General features: G+C 41.6%; 1 protein-coding gene across 4 annotated transcripts in view; it reads left to right on the top strand.

The window, feature by feature from the left end:
- LOC143020030 (uncharacterized) overlaps window positions 1–18312 on the top strand; it is a 112172-nt gene that overhangs the window by 65621 nt on the left and 28239 nt on the right. For 3 of the 4 annotated variants that reach the window (XM_076176162.1, XM_076176160.1, XM_076176161.1), the window contains 3 exons: window positions 2757–2884; window positions 11673–11713; window positions 14070–14134. In XM_076176162.1, coding sequence (XP_076032277.1) covers window positions 2757–2884; window positions 11673–11713; window positions 14070–14134 — 234 coding nt within the window. The remainder of the gene's footprint in view (window positions 1–2756; window positions 2885–11672; window positions 11714–14069; window positions 14135–18312) is intronic. The other variant, XR_012965876.1, reaches the window with a different exon arrangement.

Below are 18312 nucleotides of genomic sequence, written 5' to 3' on the forward strand. Positions count from 1 at the left end.
ACCTCCTGGATGACGGGTCATCCCTGCACCTTGCCCACCGCCCTGGGTCAGAAGCAGTGTCGCAAGATACAGCACATCCACAGCAAGGCCGCTTCATTTAATCGGCGACCCCCCCTCTCCGTCCCCCCTTGCATATAAGGAGAGGACGGGGAGAAATCCCTTCGGGCTGCGTCAAAATTTACTCACACATACTACCCCCCCACCCCCCCGCCCATTCCTCCTCATGCAATCACACATCATCCATATACAACCATTCTCCACTCACCTCTGTCTTCCGTCCTCTCCCTTCCTTCCTCAACAGACATTCCCCTCTTCCCCAAAGCCCCCTTCACCCCATCCATCCACCTCATCCTAGGACATCCCCTCATGTTCACTCCCTCCACATCTGCCTTCCACACCTCTTTTACTAATCTTTCTTCACTCATTCTTTCCATGTGTCCAAACCATCCTAATACTCTTTCATCAACCCTAACTCCCAACTGCTTTTTCACCCCCATTCTCCTCCTCATCTCCTCGTTTCTCACTCTATACAGCCTAGTAATCCCTACCATACTTCTCAGGAACCTCATTTCAAACACATTCAAATTCCTCCTCTCTTCCTCTCTTATGTTCCATATTTCTGCCCCATACAGTGTTATCGGTACAATTACTCCTTCATACAGTCTCCTCTTCGCATCCATTCCTAAATGTCTATTCCTCATTACACTCTTTAATCCACCAAGGCATTTACTCGCTTCTCTCAATCTACATTCTACCTCCACCTTCACTCCACCTTTTCCTGCTACACTTGCACCCAAGTATCTAAAACTATCCACTTCCTCCAGTCGCTCTCCCTTAATGCTCACTTCCAGTTTACTGCCACTTTCACCCCTTGTACATCTCATCACCTTACTTTTACCCACATTTATCTTTAGCTTTCTTCTATCACATACTCTCCCAAACTCTGCCACCAGCTTCCTCAATCCCTCCTCCGACCCTGCCACAAGCGCAGTGTCGTCCGCAAACAACAGCTGGTTCACCTCCCACTTTTCTCCATTTTCTTTAACCATCTCCAATCCCTGACCCACTACCCTAGCATTCACCTCTCACACCACCCCATCCATGTATAAGTTGAACAGCCAGGGCGACATAACGCATCCTTGACGAAGTCCCACCTTTACTTCAAACCACTCACTCTCTCCATTTCTAATCCTGACACAAGCTCTACTACTCTCATAAAAACTCTTGACAGCTCCTAGAAGGTTTCCTCCTATCCCATAAATCTGCATAACCTCCCACAGTGCCTTTCTGTCTACCCTATCATAAGCCTTTTCCAGATCCATAAAAGCCCAAAAAACATCCTTCCCCTTTCCTATAGCTTTCTCACATATCTGTCTTACCACAAAGATCTGATCTACAGAACCTCTACCTGTCCTAAATCCACACTGTTCCTCACCAATTACTCCTTCTGTTCCTCTCCTAATCCTCTTAATCAAGATCCTCCCATAAGCCTTCCCTACTACACTTAACAGGCTAATCCCTCTGAAACTACTACATTCACACTTGTCCCCTTTTCCCTTGTAAAGAGGAACTATACAAGCACTTCTCCAGTCCTCCGGTACTCTACCCTCTCTCCAGCAAACATTAAATAACCTCACCAACCAGTCCACCATCACTGAACCTCCCTTTTTCAGACATTCTGCATGGCATCCATCCAGACCAGGTGCCTTACCTGCTTTCATCATTTTAACAACTGCCTTCACCTCATCCTTCCTTATTTCTCCTCCATTCTCCTCACTCATCACTCTCATTTTCTTCGCATTTCCCACTGTGGCTATCTTTCCTTCCCTATCCTCCTTCACATTTAGCAACTCCCTAAAATATTCTGCCCATCTTCCCCTTACTGCCTTCTCTTCCATTATCATCTCTCCATCTGCACCTTTTACCTTTTCTTCCCTACTTGATTCGCCTCCTCTTCCTCTCTTAATTTCTTTCCAAAACATCTTTTTATTACTTTCAAAATTTTCTGTCATACTCTTACCCCATTTCACATCTGCTCTCCTCTTTGCTCCTTTACCTTTTGCTTTACTTCTTTTCTTTTTTTTTTGTACCTCTCATATGACTCCCCCGTCCTCTTTTGTAACCAATCTGTGAATGCTCGCTTCTTCTCTTCTACAACCTTCTTTGTTTCCTCATCCCACCATTCACTACCCTTTCTTCTACTTCCCCCTGTCCTTCTTGTTCCACACACCATCCTTGCACACTTTAAGACTCCCTCCTTGAACCATCCCCATTCCTCCTCCACATCCATCTCTGCTCCATCCTTTACTCCCTCCCACTCCTCCTTCAGCTTCTTTTCGTACTCCTTCTCCTTTTCCTTTTCCTTTTCATTCAAGGAGTTCACTCTAAGAACCTCCCTACCTTTTGTCCCTTTCCTCTTTCTCCATCTATCCTCCACTCTCAGCTTACCTTCCACCAAAAAATGATCTGATATTCCCCCACCCTCTCCCCTTAGCACATGTACATCCTTAACTCTTCCTATCATAATCCTATTTACCACTACATAATCCATTAGCGCTCTATCTACCACCCTTCCCTCCACCACCCTCTCCCATGTGTACTTATGCTTGACTTTCTTCCGAAACCCTGTATTTGCTATCATCAACTCTCTTTCTAGACACATTTCATTTGCTTCCTGAAAAAAATAGCCTATTGGTAGTCAAAACATTCATTGGTATGGGAAAATTTATTGATATATTATTATTCTTTTCTTGAAGTGTGGAGGCAAAGAAATTTCTGAAGTGTTGCAAAACAGTGGCATTTCAGTTGAATTAATGCCGAGGAAGGAATCCCGCTTTATCCTGACATCAGAATGTGCATTGGAGGAGTCTGAATTTAAAACAAGGTTTGTTACCATTGCCAATGTTAAAGTATTGCAAGAAGAGAAATGATCAATAAAAATAATTAACACAAATATACTGCATTTGAAATTGTTTTCACAACTTTAACATTTTCTTAGTGATAACTGCAAAGTAATGTGAAATAACACACTAGGGATTGTAAGAATGAAGTGTTCAACAGTGAATTTTGACTTGCATGATGGTAGCATGCAGGTCTTTAATCCTCCTAGTCTTGGGTTCGAGTTCAAAGGATTACAAAGGATTACAAAGGCAAAGCATGCCGACAGGAGACCTTTTGATCCATATCTAGGTCGGATGCAAAAAAAAAAAAAAAAAAAAAAAAAAAAAAAAAAATCATATTAATAATAAATTAAAACTATAACAATGTAAATAACAATTAAAATACATAAATAAATGCATTGGTATAGTTGAATAACAAACAAACAGGTAAATAGTAAATGATAATAAATTGACATATAACTAATAATAAATGAAAATCAGACAGACAAATTATAACAAAACAAAAACAAATACTATAACATAAATTATAATAATTACAGCATCTTACTTAGGTATTTATCTAAATGATTCTTAAAGCTTCGAACTGAAGTACATTGCACTACCTGTGCAGGAAGTTTATTCCATTCATTAACTACACGGTTGGCAAAGTTGTTTCTACCTACTTCCAAATTGAATCTATTTCCGGACAGTTTGAGACCATTGTTTCTTGTCTGATTCTCATTCAATGTGAAAATTTTGTCACTTTTGATGTTGTCAATTCCCTTTAAAATCTTAAAGACCTGTATCAAGTCACCTCTGAGTCTACGCTTTTTTAGGGAAAACAGATTCATGTGCTTAATTCGATTTTCGTATGATTTATTTTTTATATTTGGAATCCGTTTTGTGGCTCGCCGTTGTACTTTTTCCAGTCTGTCAATGTCTTTAATGAGATTCGGTGACCATACGGAAACAGCATATTCCAAATGTGGACGAACTAACGATTTATATAGCTTGTTAATGAGTGATGGACTTTTGAAATCAAAAGATCGCGCAATCAATCCCAGAATCTTATTTGCTTTCTCAGAGGCTGAAATACACTGCTTGGATGATTTGAGGTCGTTACTGATAATTACGCCGAGATCTTTTTCACTATCCACTTTTGTTAACGAATTTCCAAATAACTTGTAATCGTACTTGCTGTTATTTTTACCTATGTGCATTACCTTGCATTTACTTGTGTTAAATTTCATTAGCCACTTTTCAGACCATTGCTGTAATTGATCTAAATCTTCTTGAATATCTAATTGGTTTGAGTGATCATTTGCCACTCCGCACAGTTTTGTATCATCAGCAAATTTGGATACAGTAGATTTTAGTCCATGGTCTATATCATTTATATATACTATGAATAGAAGTGGCCCAAGAACGGAACCCTGAGGAACTCCACTTGCAACACTTTTCCATCCAGAAGTTTTTCCATTTAAAACAACTCTCTGTTTTCGACCTTTCAACCAATTACTAGTCCAACCTAATAGGCTACCACTTATTCCATGCAAAGCTAATTTAGTAAGTAGTCTTTCGTGTGGGACGGTATCAAAAGCTTTTGCAAAGTCTAGATATATTAAATCTATATTGTTTCTTTTGTCATAATTCGAGACAACTGTGTTGTAGAATTCGAGTAAGTTAGTCACACAAGAACGTTTCCGTCTGAAACCATGTTGGCTATCATTTATCAAACGGTTACTTTCTAAATGATATTCGATAGCATCTCTGATGATAGTTTCCATTATTTTTCCTACGATCGAAGTCAAACTAATAGGCCTATAGTTATTTGGTTTCTTTTTGTCACCTTTTTTGAATATGGGAGTAACGTTAGCTAGCTTCCATTCTCTTGGGACATCTCCGGATATGATGGATTTCTTGAAAATAATTTCTAATGGAACAACAATCTCATTTTTCATTTCCTTTAAGATTCTTGGATGCCAACCGTCAGGCCCTGGTGTTTTATTAACTTTGAGTTTGTCTATACACCTTTTAATTGTTTCTTTTGTTATATTTACCGTAGTGAGTAAGTTTACCCCAGACTTTTCACAGGTTTCAGTTTGGAATTCTAGGACTTCCAATTCTGAGCATTGATTGTTATCTGCCAAAACAGTCTAAGAAGAAAGTGAGGAGCCTATGCCAGGAGGCATGTAGATGCAGCTGAAGTTGTCACCTTTGCCATATGCGCTCAGACTGTTGGAGCAGGTAACAGTCACTGTTGGGAATTGGAGAGGAGTGGGATTTGAATGAACCCAACACTAAGCAAATGCAAGACCAGCATGCTTTTGATTACACCACAAGTCAACATTACATTGGCAAAAGGTCAGAGATGACTGCTTTGATCACAGTTATACACCTGGTATATGTTCATCTCCACCTAGGAAGGGCCCATAGGTACCTGCACAAGGCATGGGATGGACATAAGAGAGAAATATATCCTGCCATTGCTCCCAAAAGCGGCCCATACACTTGCAGGCTCCCTGTCCAATCTGAGTATGTATAGCCCCCCATGTACACTCTGTTTGGCCTTCACAGTCCTGATTTTGTTTGGTGGCTGGACAGGGAGCCTGCAAGTGTATGGGCTGCTTTAACCCCATCAACACTCGCCTTTCACCTATGAGTACAACCCCAGTGTGGTGGCTTTTGGTCTCAACACTGCACCCAATATATATCACTGAACTTGTCTTTTTTCACCAGTACCTGGCATAAAGAGATCAATCAATCCATTGCCCTTGGTCTCTTTTGCAGAAGACCTGCAGCTTTCACATAAAGAGAGCTGAGAACTAGCAACTCCCCTCCTTCATCTAGCTGTTAACATAGAAATGGCACACACTTGCACAGCACAGATCACAGTTGATCATTCTCTCCAGAAAGATATATGGGAAGACCCAGAGGCCATTGCAAGTTGCAGTAAAGCTGCAGATTTTTGGAACTCCAGACAATAGTTCATGGATTTATTGTTGAGAGATAATTAACTGTAGTGAACTAATCAAGACAGCAGGTCTTCTACAAGAGAGACCAGGGCGAATGGATTGATTGATTGGTCTAATCACTCCTTTCTCCAGGTTCTCTTGCAGGAGACCCATGGCCACCATTTCAGCCTATAGATCACTCAGTGAAGAGATAGTGCAAGTTGTTTGGAGTATAGTAACCAAAGGCCAAGATAAGGTGTTATTTCTTCAGTGTGGATTTTGATGGGTTGTTTGGTGTCTCTTGTATATATAGTGTATAGTTTTCCAAACTACCTGCAACCACTGAAATTACTGACCTACATACATACATATACCAAGGCTTTTTCCCCCTTACAAGGGAGGTAGCCGAAAAGGAAAAGGCATAAAATAATTCCCACCCATTCCATCCCTGAATACACTCCACACCCCTCCACCCTCCCTCTTATCTTAGCACCTCCTGGATGACGGGTCATCCCTACACCTTGTCCACTGCCCTGGGTCAGAAGCAGTGTCGCAAGACACAGCACATCCACAGCAAGGCCGCTTCATTAAATTGGCGACCCCCCCCTCTCCGTCCCCCCATGCATAAAAGGAGAAGACGGGGAGAAATCCCTTTGGGCTGCGTCAAATTTTGCTCACACATACTACCTCACCCCCATCCCCCCACCCATTCCACCTCATGCATCACAACCTCCTCCATATACAACCATTCTCCATTCACCCCTGTCTTCTGTCCTCTCCCATCCTTCCTCAACAGACATTCCCCTCTTCCCCAAAGCCCCCTTCACCCCATCCATCCACCTCATCCTAGGACGTCCCCTCATGTTCACTCCCTCCACATCTGCCTTCCATACCTCTTTTACTAGTCTTCACTCATTCTTTCCATGTGTCCAAACCATCCTAATACTCTTTCATCAAACCCATCTCCGAACTCCCTTTCCACCCCCATTCTTCTCCTCACCTCCTCATTTCTCACTCTATCTAGCCTAGTAACCCCCATCATACTTCTCAGACACCTCATCTCAAACACATTCAAACTCCTTCTCTCTTCCTATCTTATGTTCCATGTTTCTGCCCCATACAGTGCTGTTGGCACAATCACTCCTTCATATAGTCTCCGCTTAGCATCCATTCCCAAATGTCTATTCCTCATTACACTCTTCAATCCACCAAGGCATTTACTTGCTTCTCCCAATCTACATTCTACCTCCACCTTCACTCCACCTTTTCCTGCCACATTTGCACCCAAGTATCTAAAACTATCCACTTCCTCCAGTCGCTCTCCCTTAATGTTCACTTCCAGTTTACTGCCACTTTCACCCCTTGTACATCTCATCACCTTACTTTTACCCACATTTATCTTTAGCTTTCTTCTATCACATACTCTCCCAAACTCTGTCACCAACTTCCTCAGTCCCTCCTCCGATCCTACCACAAGCGCAGTGTCGTCAGCAAACAACAGCTGGCTCGCCTCCCACTTTTCTCCATTTTCTTTAACCATCTCCAATCCCTGACCCACTACCCTTGCATTTACCTCTCGCATTACCCCATCCATGTATAAGTTGAACAGCCAGGGTGACATAACGCATCCTTGATGAAGTCCCACATTTACCTCGAACCACTCACTCTCTCCATTTCTAATCCTGACGCAAGCTCTACTACTCTCATAAAAACTCTTGACAGCTCCTAGAAGGTTTCCTCCTATCCCATATATCTGCATAACCTCCCACAGTGCCTTTCTGTCTACCCTATCGTAATCCTTTTCCAGATCCATAAAAGCCCAAAAAACATCCTTCCCCTTTCCTATAGCTTTCTCACATATCTGTCTTACCACAAAGATCTGATCTACACAACCTCTACCCATCCTAAATCCACACTGTTCCTCACCAATTACTCCCTCTGTTCCTAAAAAGCCTTCCCAACTACACTTAACAAGCTAATCCCTCTGATACTACATTCACACTTGTCCCCTTTTCCCTTGTAAAGTGGAACTACACAGGCACTCCTCCAGTCCTCCGGAACTCTACCCTCTCTCCAGCAAACATTAAATAACCTCACCAGCCAGTCCACCATCATTGTACCTCCTTTTTTTAGACATTCTGCATAGTATCCATCCAGACCAGGTGCCTTACCTGCTTTCATCATCTTAACAACTGCCTTCACTTCATCCATCCTTATTTCTCCTCCATTTTCCTCACTCATCACTCTCATTTTCTTTGCATTTCCCACTGCAACTATCTTTCCCTCCCTATCCTCCTTCACATTTAGCAACTCCCTAAAATATCCTGCCCATCTTCCCCTTACTGCCTTCTCTTCCATCATCATCTCTCCATCTGCACCTTTTACCTTTTCTTCTCTACTTGATTCGCCTCCTCTTCCTCTCTTAATTTCTTTCCAAAACATCTTTTTATTACTTTCAAAATTTTCTGTCATACTCTTACTCCACTTCACATCTGCTCTCCTCTTTGCCTCCTTTACCTTTTGCTTTACTTCTCTTTTCTTTTCTTTGTACCTCTCATATGACTCCCCCGTCCTATTTTGTAACCACTCTGTGAAAGCTCGCTCCTTCTCTTCTACAACCTTCTTTGTTTCCTCATCCCACCATTCACTACCCTTCCTTCTATTTCCTCCTGTCCTTCTTGTTCCACACACCATCCTTGCACACTTTGTGACTCCCTCCCACTCCTCCTTCAGCTTCTTCTTGTACTCCTTCTCCTTTTCCTTTTCATTTAAAGAGTTCACTCTAAGCACCTCCCTACCTTTTGTCCCTTTCCTCTTTCTCCATCTATCCTCCACTCTCAACTTACCTTCCACCAAAAAATGATCTGATATTCCCCCACCCTCTCCCCTTAGCACATATACATCCTTAACTCTTCCTATCATAATCCTATTTACCACTACATAATCCATCAACGCTCTATCTACCACCCTTCCATCCACCACCCTCTCCCATGTGTACTTATGCTTGACTTTCTTCTGAAACACTGTATTTGCCATCATCAACTCTCTTTTTAGACACATTTCCACCATCAACTCTCCACTACGATTCTTTCCTGGAACTCCACATTTCCCAACCACTCCACCAATTGGACCATTTCCTACCCTAGCATTAAGGTCTCCCAGTACTACTACATTGACATTTCTCCCTAAATCCTCTATGCACTCATTTAAATCTATCCAAAAGGCCTCCCTTTCTTCTACACTTCTCACTGCCAGGCCCATATGCACTTACAAAGACCCACATCTCCTTTCCCAGTTTCACCTTCATCCACATTATCCTTGAGGAAACCTCCTTCCACTCCACTACACGTTTACCTATCACTTCACTTACTAGAATAGCCACCCCTTCCCTCCCTCACCCTCTCTTTACTCCTGATAACCTCCCACTTACACTCGCAAACTTACACTCACCCTCTCTTTACTCCTGATAACCTCCCACTTACACTCCCAAACTTACACTCACCCTTTCCTTTCAACTTAGTTTCACTCAAAGCCAACACATCCATCTTTCTTCTCACAAACATACTACCTATCTCTTCCCTTTTACTCTCATCTGTACCACATCCACGCACATTAAAAGACCCAAACCTTAAGGTGCTGGTCGGAAAACTCCCAGACCCTCTTATGCCTTTACTTTTTCTTTTAGGAATGTCCCCTTGTGGGGCTACAAGGAGAAGGATGCCTAGTCCCACTCCCCGTCCCTTTCTTCTCGCCTCTTAAGATCCAAGTGGAAATACTTGGTGGCAGTATTCTTTTCCCCCACAGCAGAAAATGAATACTCAGAGAAATGGTACAGGACAGCAGCAAGGGGTTGGGGGACAGCATAACGGAGGGACAGTCGTAGTATAAAAGTGTCATCATTTCTCTATGAAGAGTTTTCCTCTATCATAGACAAAATGATGTGTGGCTCTGGTCTGTAGGGGCGCCCCATATAGACCCTAAAGTATCAGCTGCATGCTACTTTGCCACAATAACAAGCAGCCAATTTTTTTAATTCATGAGTAGCTGTGGGAACTTTCAGTCCAGAAAGGTATCAAAATCTATATTAATTGAACTATGATGGCATAGTGCTGCAGTTTTTACACACACTATCAATTGATCCATTGCTCTAGGTCTATCTTGCAGGAGACCCATGTCTCCCAGGTATCTACAAATGGGTACTTTCTGGGCCTTTATGTCACTCATGGAAGAAATACTGTGTTGTTATCTAGGGAATGTTAGTTTGGGGCAATGTATAATGCAGTGGAAATAAATGAAGTATTAGGTTACTTAAGAAATTAAAGGTAGAAAAGCCTTTAGGCAAGATGGAATCTTAAATTGTATATTGAAAAAGTGTAGATATTAATTGGATAAAGTACAACAATCAAATCTGCACGTTTGATACCATTATTTTTAGAAGGAAACAGGGAGGTGCTGCTTAAGGGGGGGTAATAGCGTTTTAATTAAATCATGCAATTTTTGGAATTACCTCTTGAAATTTTTACAGATGATGAAGATCACAACAGAGATCATACACAGTAAATTTCATGCAAATCAGTTAATTATTATTTTTTTTATTAGTTAAAAAAAAATCATTAATTTTTGAAGCGCTATTTTACAGCTGTTTCTTGAAGGATATTGCTCAGTTTTTTAATGGTGATTTTATAGACATAAATAAAGAAATTGATCGACAGTTAACTCTTTCCAAGTTGTTTTAATGTATTTGAGAATATTTATAATTTTGCATCATTTTTGTTTACATTTGGCTTGAAAAAAATCATGCCAAAAAAAATCTGGGTACCACAGCAAAATATCCATGGATCATTTTATTCTCCAAAGTATCTTCTTTAAAATGAGACCAAGTGCAATGAAATCTGACCAGAAAAAATGGAGTTACATCCATTTCAATGTACAAAAGTTAAGTTTCGAGAAAACGCGTGTCAAAGTTTGGGCATGTAGTTCTTCTGCATAATACTTCCTTACCACAGTCGCACTATCTTCAAACTGCCTACTCACCACCTCCTTTGCCACAGTAACTATGTGTGATTTGTACCGGAGATAGGTTCCTACAACAATAGGTTTGACATCTAGAAACCCAAGGAATGCCTGCAAGCTCCGGTAACCTTGGCCTCTCAACATGCAAGAGTACACTAGTCTAAGCACTTGGGGAAAATACTTCCTTTTCCCAACCTTTATTGTTTTCACTTTGCTCTTATAAACATCCTCTTCACAACCACTACAATACACGAACATGTCAGGTTCAATAGCATTCTTAGTAAAAGTGAGCTTGAGTGACCCATGATTAATGTTGTGACACAACAAAAAAATGCGTAGAAGATAAGTACTCCCAAATCTCTCTACGACTCTGACTTCAGCCTTCTCTGTTTGAAAAGCAGTATCTGGCATCTCACCAGCCACTGGCCACCCACTCAGAGTGTTGCCAGGTTGGAGTTGCCAAATAGCATATAACAAATCACGCAAATCACGCAAAAAAAATTTACACTGCCACGTCACCCACGTACATTAGCTGGACCTTTAATTAAATACCAGCTCGTACAGGGCGTAAATATGCTCGTATTTAAAAATAACTCTAGGGAATGATTGCCAGGACTAAGGGTTATTTTATAATGCATTTACCTAAATTTTTCAAATTGGTAGATTTTTCGACCCAAAAACGCAGTTACCCCCCCTTAATGATAGACTGGGTAAATATAAATAGATTTTGCTTTAGTGTCAGCATGAATTCAACTTTGTCTAATACTAATTACAATGGGACAGAACAGAAATTAAGTGTTAATAGTGTCATTTGATTCTGTTTCAGGACTAAAGATATAAGCACCCCTCCTTCAAGTCAGCACACAGGTACAGTAATGCAATGGAACTTTGGGAAAAGGACTGTTGGTGGGTGTTTGCACATGGTCCTGAAGAATGGATGTTAAAGAATGTTGTCCTCCCATTGCTCATCTCCAGAATGACAACACCCTCACCTCTACCCAGAGGTGCAGCCCAAGATCTTGTACACATTCATGTACTAAAAGGCCCTTTCCCCCTTATGAAGGGGGTAGCCCAACCATGGCATGCACCCACTCTTCACCCAACCCACTCATCCAACATCCATTTGTTGCCCCATTTATTTTAGTTCCTTGTAGTGAAGGGTTACGTTTGTCCCCTGCCACTGCTTGGGTCAGAAGCTATGGAGCAAGACCCAGCATCTCTACAGCATGGCCTGATAACTGAAGTTGGTTAACCCCACCATTTCATTACGTGACAATCCTCCCTCCTCATTCCTTTTAAGAATTTATAGAGCAGACAAAGAAATCCCTTAGTTGCATCAGTTTATCCTTCCTTAGCCATTCACCACTGGGTTATGACTGCATGGTATCATTCTGCCCGTACTTTAGGGATTATTTTTGTGCACCCCAATAGACCAAAGTTGCATTTATTATTTATAAGAGTATCTCTAATTGTAAAGATGATGATACTTTCATACTACTGTTCCTCCTTTATGTTGTTCCCTTGAACCTGCACTTTACCAGTTCTATGGGTATTCTTGATCTCCCTATAGTAGGGAGTGAGAAGAATTCTGCCATGTGCTCATAGATATTGTATAAAGTGGCAAAATGGGACAGGGGGAATAGATTTATGTATATACAGGCATTTCTTTATTTATGTGAGTTTTGGAATAACACGATAAAAAAAAAAACCTAGTAATTTTTTTCAAATTACACTGATTATTTTGAATAAGACGATGTAAAAGACTCAAGTAAGCAATAGTGAAACTCAACTGTTCACTTTACGCAGTTTTTACATTACGTGATCCCTTCAGGAACATATCCCATGTATAAATAGAGAAATCCCTGTATTTGTACTATAAGTCCTTTTCCAAGGATACACACCATACCCATCCAACACCCATTTAATGCCCCCTCCTCTCGTCACACCTTATGGATGAAGAGTCATCCTTGCCCCCTTCCACACATCTTGGGTCAAAGGCAGTGCAACAAGGCACAGCACTTTACATGGAGTCCAACAGCTGGAGCTAATTTACCCCCAACTTCTTCATTTTCTGGTAAACCTGCACTCTTTCTCTCTTCCTCTTTCTCTTGTTTTTATTATAATTATTATTATTATTTTTTTATTCTTTCTTTCATTATTTCTTTCCATTCTTTCTCTCTTTCCCTCCCTCCCTCCCTCTCTTTCTCTCCCTCTCTCTCTTTCTCCCTCTCTCTCCTCTCCCTCTCTCTCCTCTCCCTCTTTCTCCCTCTTCCTCTCTTTTTCTCCTCTCCCTCTCTCTTTCTCCTCTCCCTCTCTCTTTCTCCTCTCCCTCTCTCCTCTCCCTCTCTCTTTCTCCTCTCCCTCTCTCCTCTCCCTCTCTCCTCTCCCTCTCTCTTTCTCCTCTCCCTCTTGCCTCTCCCTCTCTCCTCTCCCTCTCTCTTTCTCCTCTCCCCCTCTCTCTCCTCTCTCCTCTCCCCCTCTCTCTCACTCCCCCTCTCTCTCACTCCCCCTCTCTCTCTCTCCCCCTCTCTCTCTCTCCTCTCCCCCTCTCTCTCTCTCTCTCCTCTCCCCCTCTCTCTCTCTCTCCTCTCCCCCTCTCTCTCTCTCCTCTCCCCCTCTCTCTCTCTCCTCTCCCCCTCTCTCTCTCCTCTCCCCCTCTCTCTCCTCTCCCCCTCTCTCTCTCCTCTCCCCCTCTCTCTCTCCTCTCCCCCTCTCTCCTCTCCCCCTCTCTCCTCTCCCCCTCTCTCTCCTCTCCCCCTCTCTCTCTCTCCTCTCCCCCCTCTCTCCTCTCCCCCTCTCTCCTCTCCCCCTCTCTCTCTCCCCTCTCTTCTCTCCCCCTCTCTCTCTCCCCTCTCTCTCTCCCCTCTCTCCTCTCCCCCCTCTCTCCTCTCCCCCCCTCTCTCTCTCTCAATCATTTCCTTAATCCATTTACACCCACTCTCTCTTCACTCCCATCTCTTGCTTCCTTATCCAACAGTCTTGAATCCAGTGCCTTGTTTACCCTTCCACCTTGCTCTTGGTCTTCTAAAGTTCCCCTCATCCATTTCTGCTTTCCACACTCAGTCTTTACTCATCCTTTCCATATGCCCAAACCATTTCAGCAAATCAGCACTCGTTGATCTACCCTATCTGCCAACTTTCCATCCCTGATCACTACCCCACCTCCACATTTTTCAGTCTACCTGTCTTTGTTAGATTTTTACATTGATTTTACCTTTTTCAGATAAAACAAAAAAATTCAAGAGATGCATCAGCGATGAGCAGTTTCCAAACAAGAAATTGAATAGGGTAGGATTTTATTAACAGACTTCATGAATTACTAGTGCATATGCTATAGCTAGATTTAAAGTATGTCACACACACACACACACACACACACACACATGGTGCAGTGGTAGCATTTGCAACTGCTGCTACAGTGGTCCGAGTTGAAATCCCGCCTAGGGCTGAAATAATTTCAGTATTGCAGTGCTGCAGGTTGTTACTCCAACTCTCGTGGGTGGGAAGTTGAGGGTTGTGTGCGTGTAAGGTCACAGCATTACCCATAGATCGGTCATATTTGAACTCCAAACTCTCATCTGGGAGGGTAATAGCTGTTGATTATGTGTCAACACATGATCCAAGACCATTGTGAATCACACACACAGGTTAGGTCAGTATAAGACAAATGGTACATGTCCAATGAAAATAGAGTTCAGGTCACAAGCTATGGCAAGTGAGGTAATCAACAAGTCTTGGAAGGTGGCACGAGAAGAAAAGCTAAAAAATATTTGTATTAGGAAAGATGCTAACAAAGAGGAATGATCAAAGAAGAAAGCTATTAGAGGAAGCCAAAGCCAAAAATGATGGGAGTAAGGAAGAGGAAAAGGAGCATTTTTGGGGGGTGAATCAAAATTGTCAATCAGGAGAGGAAATGGTTTCTAATAAAAACAGGAAGGCAGTATTGCAAAGGAAACCACATGGAAACTTGAGTAGCATATGCCTAATGTTGATGATTTACTATTGACTAGGTTGGAGATAAATGAATACTTAACCCCTTCGATACGATGATGCCTACGTAGGCGTCATGAGGGGCAAGTGGGTACGCGAGGATGCCGATGTCGGAGTCTAGATTATATATACAGCCACTATCCGAGTTACGACCTAGATAGGTTCCGACCAACCAGTCGTAAGTCGGATCATATTCAAAATGGCCGACACGAGGGTTCTACTCTAGGATACATGATATCAATCAGTTGCGTTTTTAAGTAACTTTTTCTATTGAATACTATTAAATACAAGCTGTTTACTGTTTATTTATCAATGCTTTTTAGTTTCATTTTTATAATTTTTTATATATTTTTTTTAATGTTTTAATACTGTACTGTATTTCAGTATATATACGTATGCAGGTACTGTATGTATATACTATACCTGTATATACACACACACACACACGTATTAAATATAACCTTGCTTACCATTTTTAAGTTTTTTAAATTGTAGTTTCCTTTTAATAATTTTTACTTAATTTTTCAATTGTTGTATGTACTCTAAATATATGTGAATTTTAAGATCTATTTTTCTCATCCATTTCAATCCATTCTAAGTGTAAGATATAGGTACAGTACATTTATCTTTGTATACAGCATTGAGTAAAAGCAGCAACGACTGCAACAGCACTATAGGAGAGAAGCCAAACGCAGAGTATGGGGTCCAATGTATTTAACGTTGCGCCCAGCAGGGCTTCTCCCAAAATAACATAGTGGACTTTTTTAAGGCTATCGACCCATAAGGGGGTCATTAAGCCTGGTGTGAAGTTATTCAGTCTCTACTTTTTTTTTTTTTTTTTTTTTTTTCAACACCAGTTTCATGTTCGTTTCTCCCCGCAAGCTCGGGTTATATAAGGAGTCAGATGTTTGTCCACTATGTTATTTCTGAAGAAGCCCTGGTGGGCGAAACATTAAATACGTTGGATCCCATACTCTGCGTTTGGCTTCTCTCCTACAGTTGTATACAGTATTGTTTTCAGTTGCTTAGTTGTTAATATGATATGGTAAGTTAAAGAAAGAAAATACTTATTATAGTGTATTCGTATTAGTAAACTCATAATAGGCATCGGCTAGACGTGGTCGTAAGTACGTAAATATCCTTCATCCATAATTTATCAAACTCTTCCACAAATGCCTTAGCTGCAGGCGCATCACTGCTAGCAGCCTCACCTTTCGACAACACGTGGTGAACCTGGTAACGCTCTTGAAAGTAACGAAACCACCCAGCACTCACTATGAACTCATGTGAAGCGTATTCTTCAACTGGACATTCAACATGTGAAATTAACTTGTAGCCTTACTTTGCACTGCTTGCAACGTCACTCTCACATTTCTTTGCCTATTATCTTCCAACCACGTGTATAGCAACTTTTCCATCTCTGCCATAACTGCCGTACGCGATGCCGGTTGCCACAACTATCTTACGCGCTGTGCTGCCAGACATGTACAGTAAACTCATAATAGGCATCTGCTAGATGTGGTCATAAGTACGGGTGGTCGTAACTCGCGTACGTCGTAACTCGGATAGTGACTGTATTGTAGTTGTACCTGCGTGACCCCCATACTCTGTAAACTGGCTTCATCATATTTTCTATGGTTATCAAAATTCACGGGTGAAAGAGAACGAGCAATACAGCGGTAACTTTATTTTTTATAATGCGAGTATTATGACGCAACATCACACGTATGGCAGCTAATGCTGCCTGCGAGATTTTGGCCCATATTAAAGGGGTTAAGGATAATTGAGCCCGATATTTTGTGTCTAGTGGAAACAGAACGCCCAAAATTTTTTAACCTACAACTGGGAAACGATAGATACACCTCTTTGGGAAGAGACAGAAAATATAATTTGGGTGGAGGGGTAATGTTTGTGGTAAGAAATGCCATAAAGGTGTCAGAAGCGAATCTGACTAAAGGCAAGGCTAAAACAATTCACTTAACCCCTTCCATACGGTGCCGCACACGTAGGGGTCATGAGGAGCAAGTGGATTCGCGACGCTGCCATATCGGCGTCTTGATTATATTTATTGTAGTCGCCCCTGTGTTTTTACATTCTTCCAAATGTGCCCTGAATCTCATTCTCTGTGGTTTTCAAAATTTGCGGGTGAAAGAGAGAACGATCGATATAAGCGGTGACTATATTTTATGATGCGAGTATTATTACGACACGTCGTACGGCTGGCATTGGCTGCTGCCCGCGAGATTTAAGTCCGGAGTGAAGTGGTTAAATTAGTACTACAGGGCAGAATAAGAGAGACTTATGGTGGCACATGTACCCCCCAAGACAAGAGCTTGGAATGAAGCTGAATATCATGAAATGGTATTGGATACAGCTCTTTTCCTGAAGAAAAATATTGAACAGAGTAGCAATATAATCCGTACTGGAGATTTTAATGGCAGTGAGGTCAACTGGGAGGAATGGGAAGCAAGCAGCAAATCAGATTCCTGGGGAAATACCCTGTTAGGTATAGCAATGGAAAATACAATGACTCGTTGGGTGTCATGTTTACACCATGATCATGGTCAAATTGTGCTACGCATCTCTTTCACCGCGACCTACATAGATGTGGGCCTAAGCATAAAGCGATGTAGGGCTGGCAGCGGAGGAACAATGAACTCTTTATTCACCGCAACCTATATGGGTGCGAGTACTACACATGAAAGTACTCGTGGGTTGGCAGCGGAAGAGTACGAAATCAGGGCCTTTTGCCAGCAGAGGTCAAAGGGCACATAAATCAAACCAAGCAAGGAAGTAGAAACCCCCCATTTCCTTGCCATACTAACTTTTAGGATAAGATATAAAATAGTGACTATATTGTAAGCCCTCTTCACACAAAAATAAAAATACTTGTGAAATGTGCGGAACTAGGTAAATAGAAATAGGACAATTTAATTAGATGTATGTTGGCACCTGTGTCATGGCACTGGTGTTGCACAGTTGTAGTATAAAAAAGGAGGGCAAGCACTTTTTGCAAGATTACCACGCCCGCACTCTGTTCTCATCATATACATAGTAGATGTAAGTAGATAAATTTGTAGAATCTTGTAATCAGTAAAATTTTGTTGTTTGCACTCCACCATATTTCTTTATCTGATGAAGAAAATAATCCAAAGACTAAAAGAGGCAAATTGTTGATCTAAGATTCTGGATTGTAGGCACTACTCAGGTCAAGGGTTAAGATTCGATGTATCAATTCAAATACAGAATTTAAGATGTGACATAAATGGGGGCCTCCTGTCCTGGATATTTTTTCTTCACTGGATAGAGAAATTGGTGTGTGCAAAGCACTAAGTAGGAAATTTGATAAAACAGAAACGTAGGCCGCTGAGCGACTAAACTTGTGATCGATTACAGGAACACCGATAGTGTTGCTCCATTGTTTACATACCAGTGCCGCGAATTTTGCTGTTTCTTATGCGTCGCATATCCAAGAT

The sequence above is a fragment of the Oratosquilla oratoria genome, chromosome 38 (genome assembly GCF_046742065.1).
Source record: "Oratosquilla oratoria isolate Oo_2021 chromosome 38, ASM4674206v1, whole genome shotgun sequence".
Taxonomy (NCBI): domain Eukaryota; kingdom Metazoa; phylum Arthropoda; class Malacostraca; order Stomatopoda; family Squillidae; genus Oratosquilla; species Oratosquilla oratoria.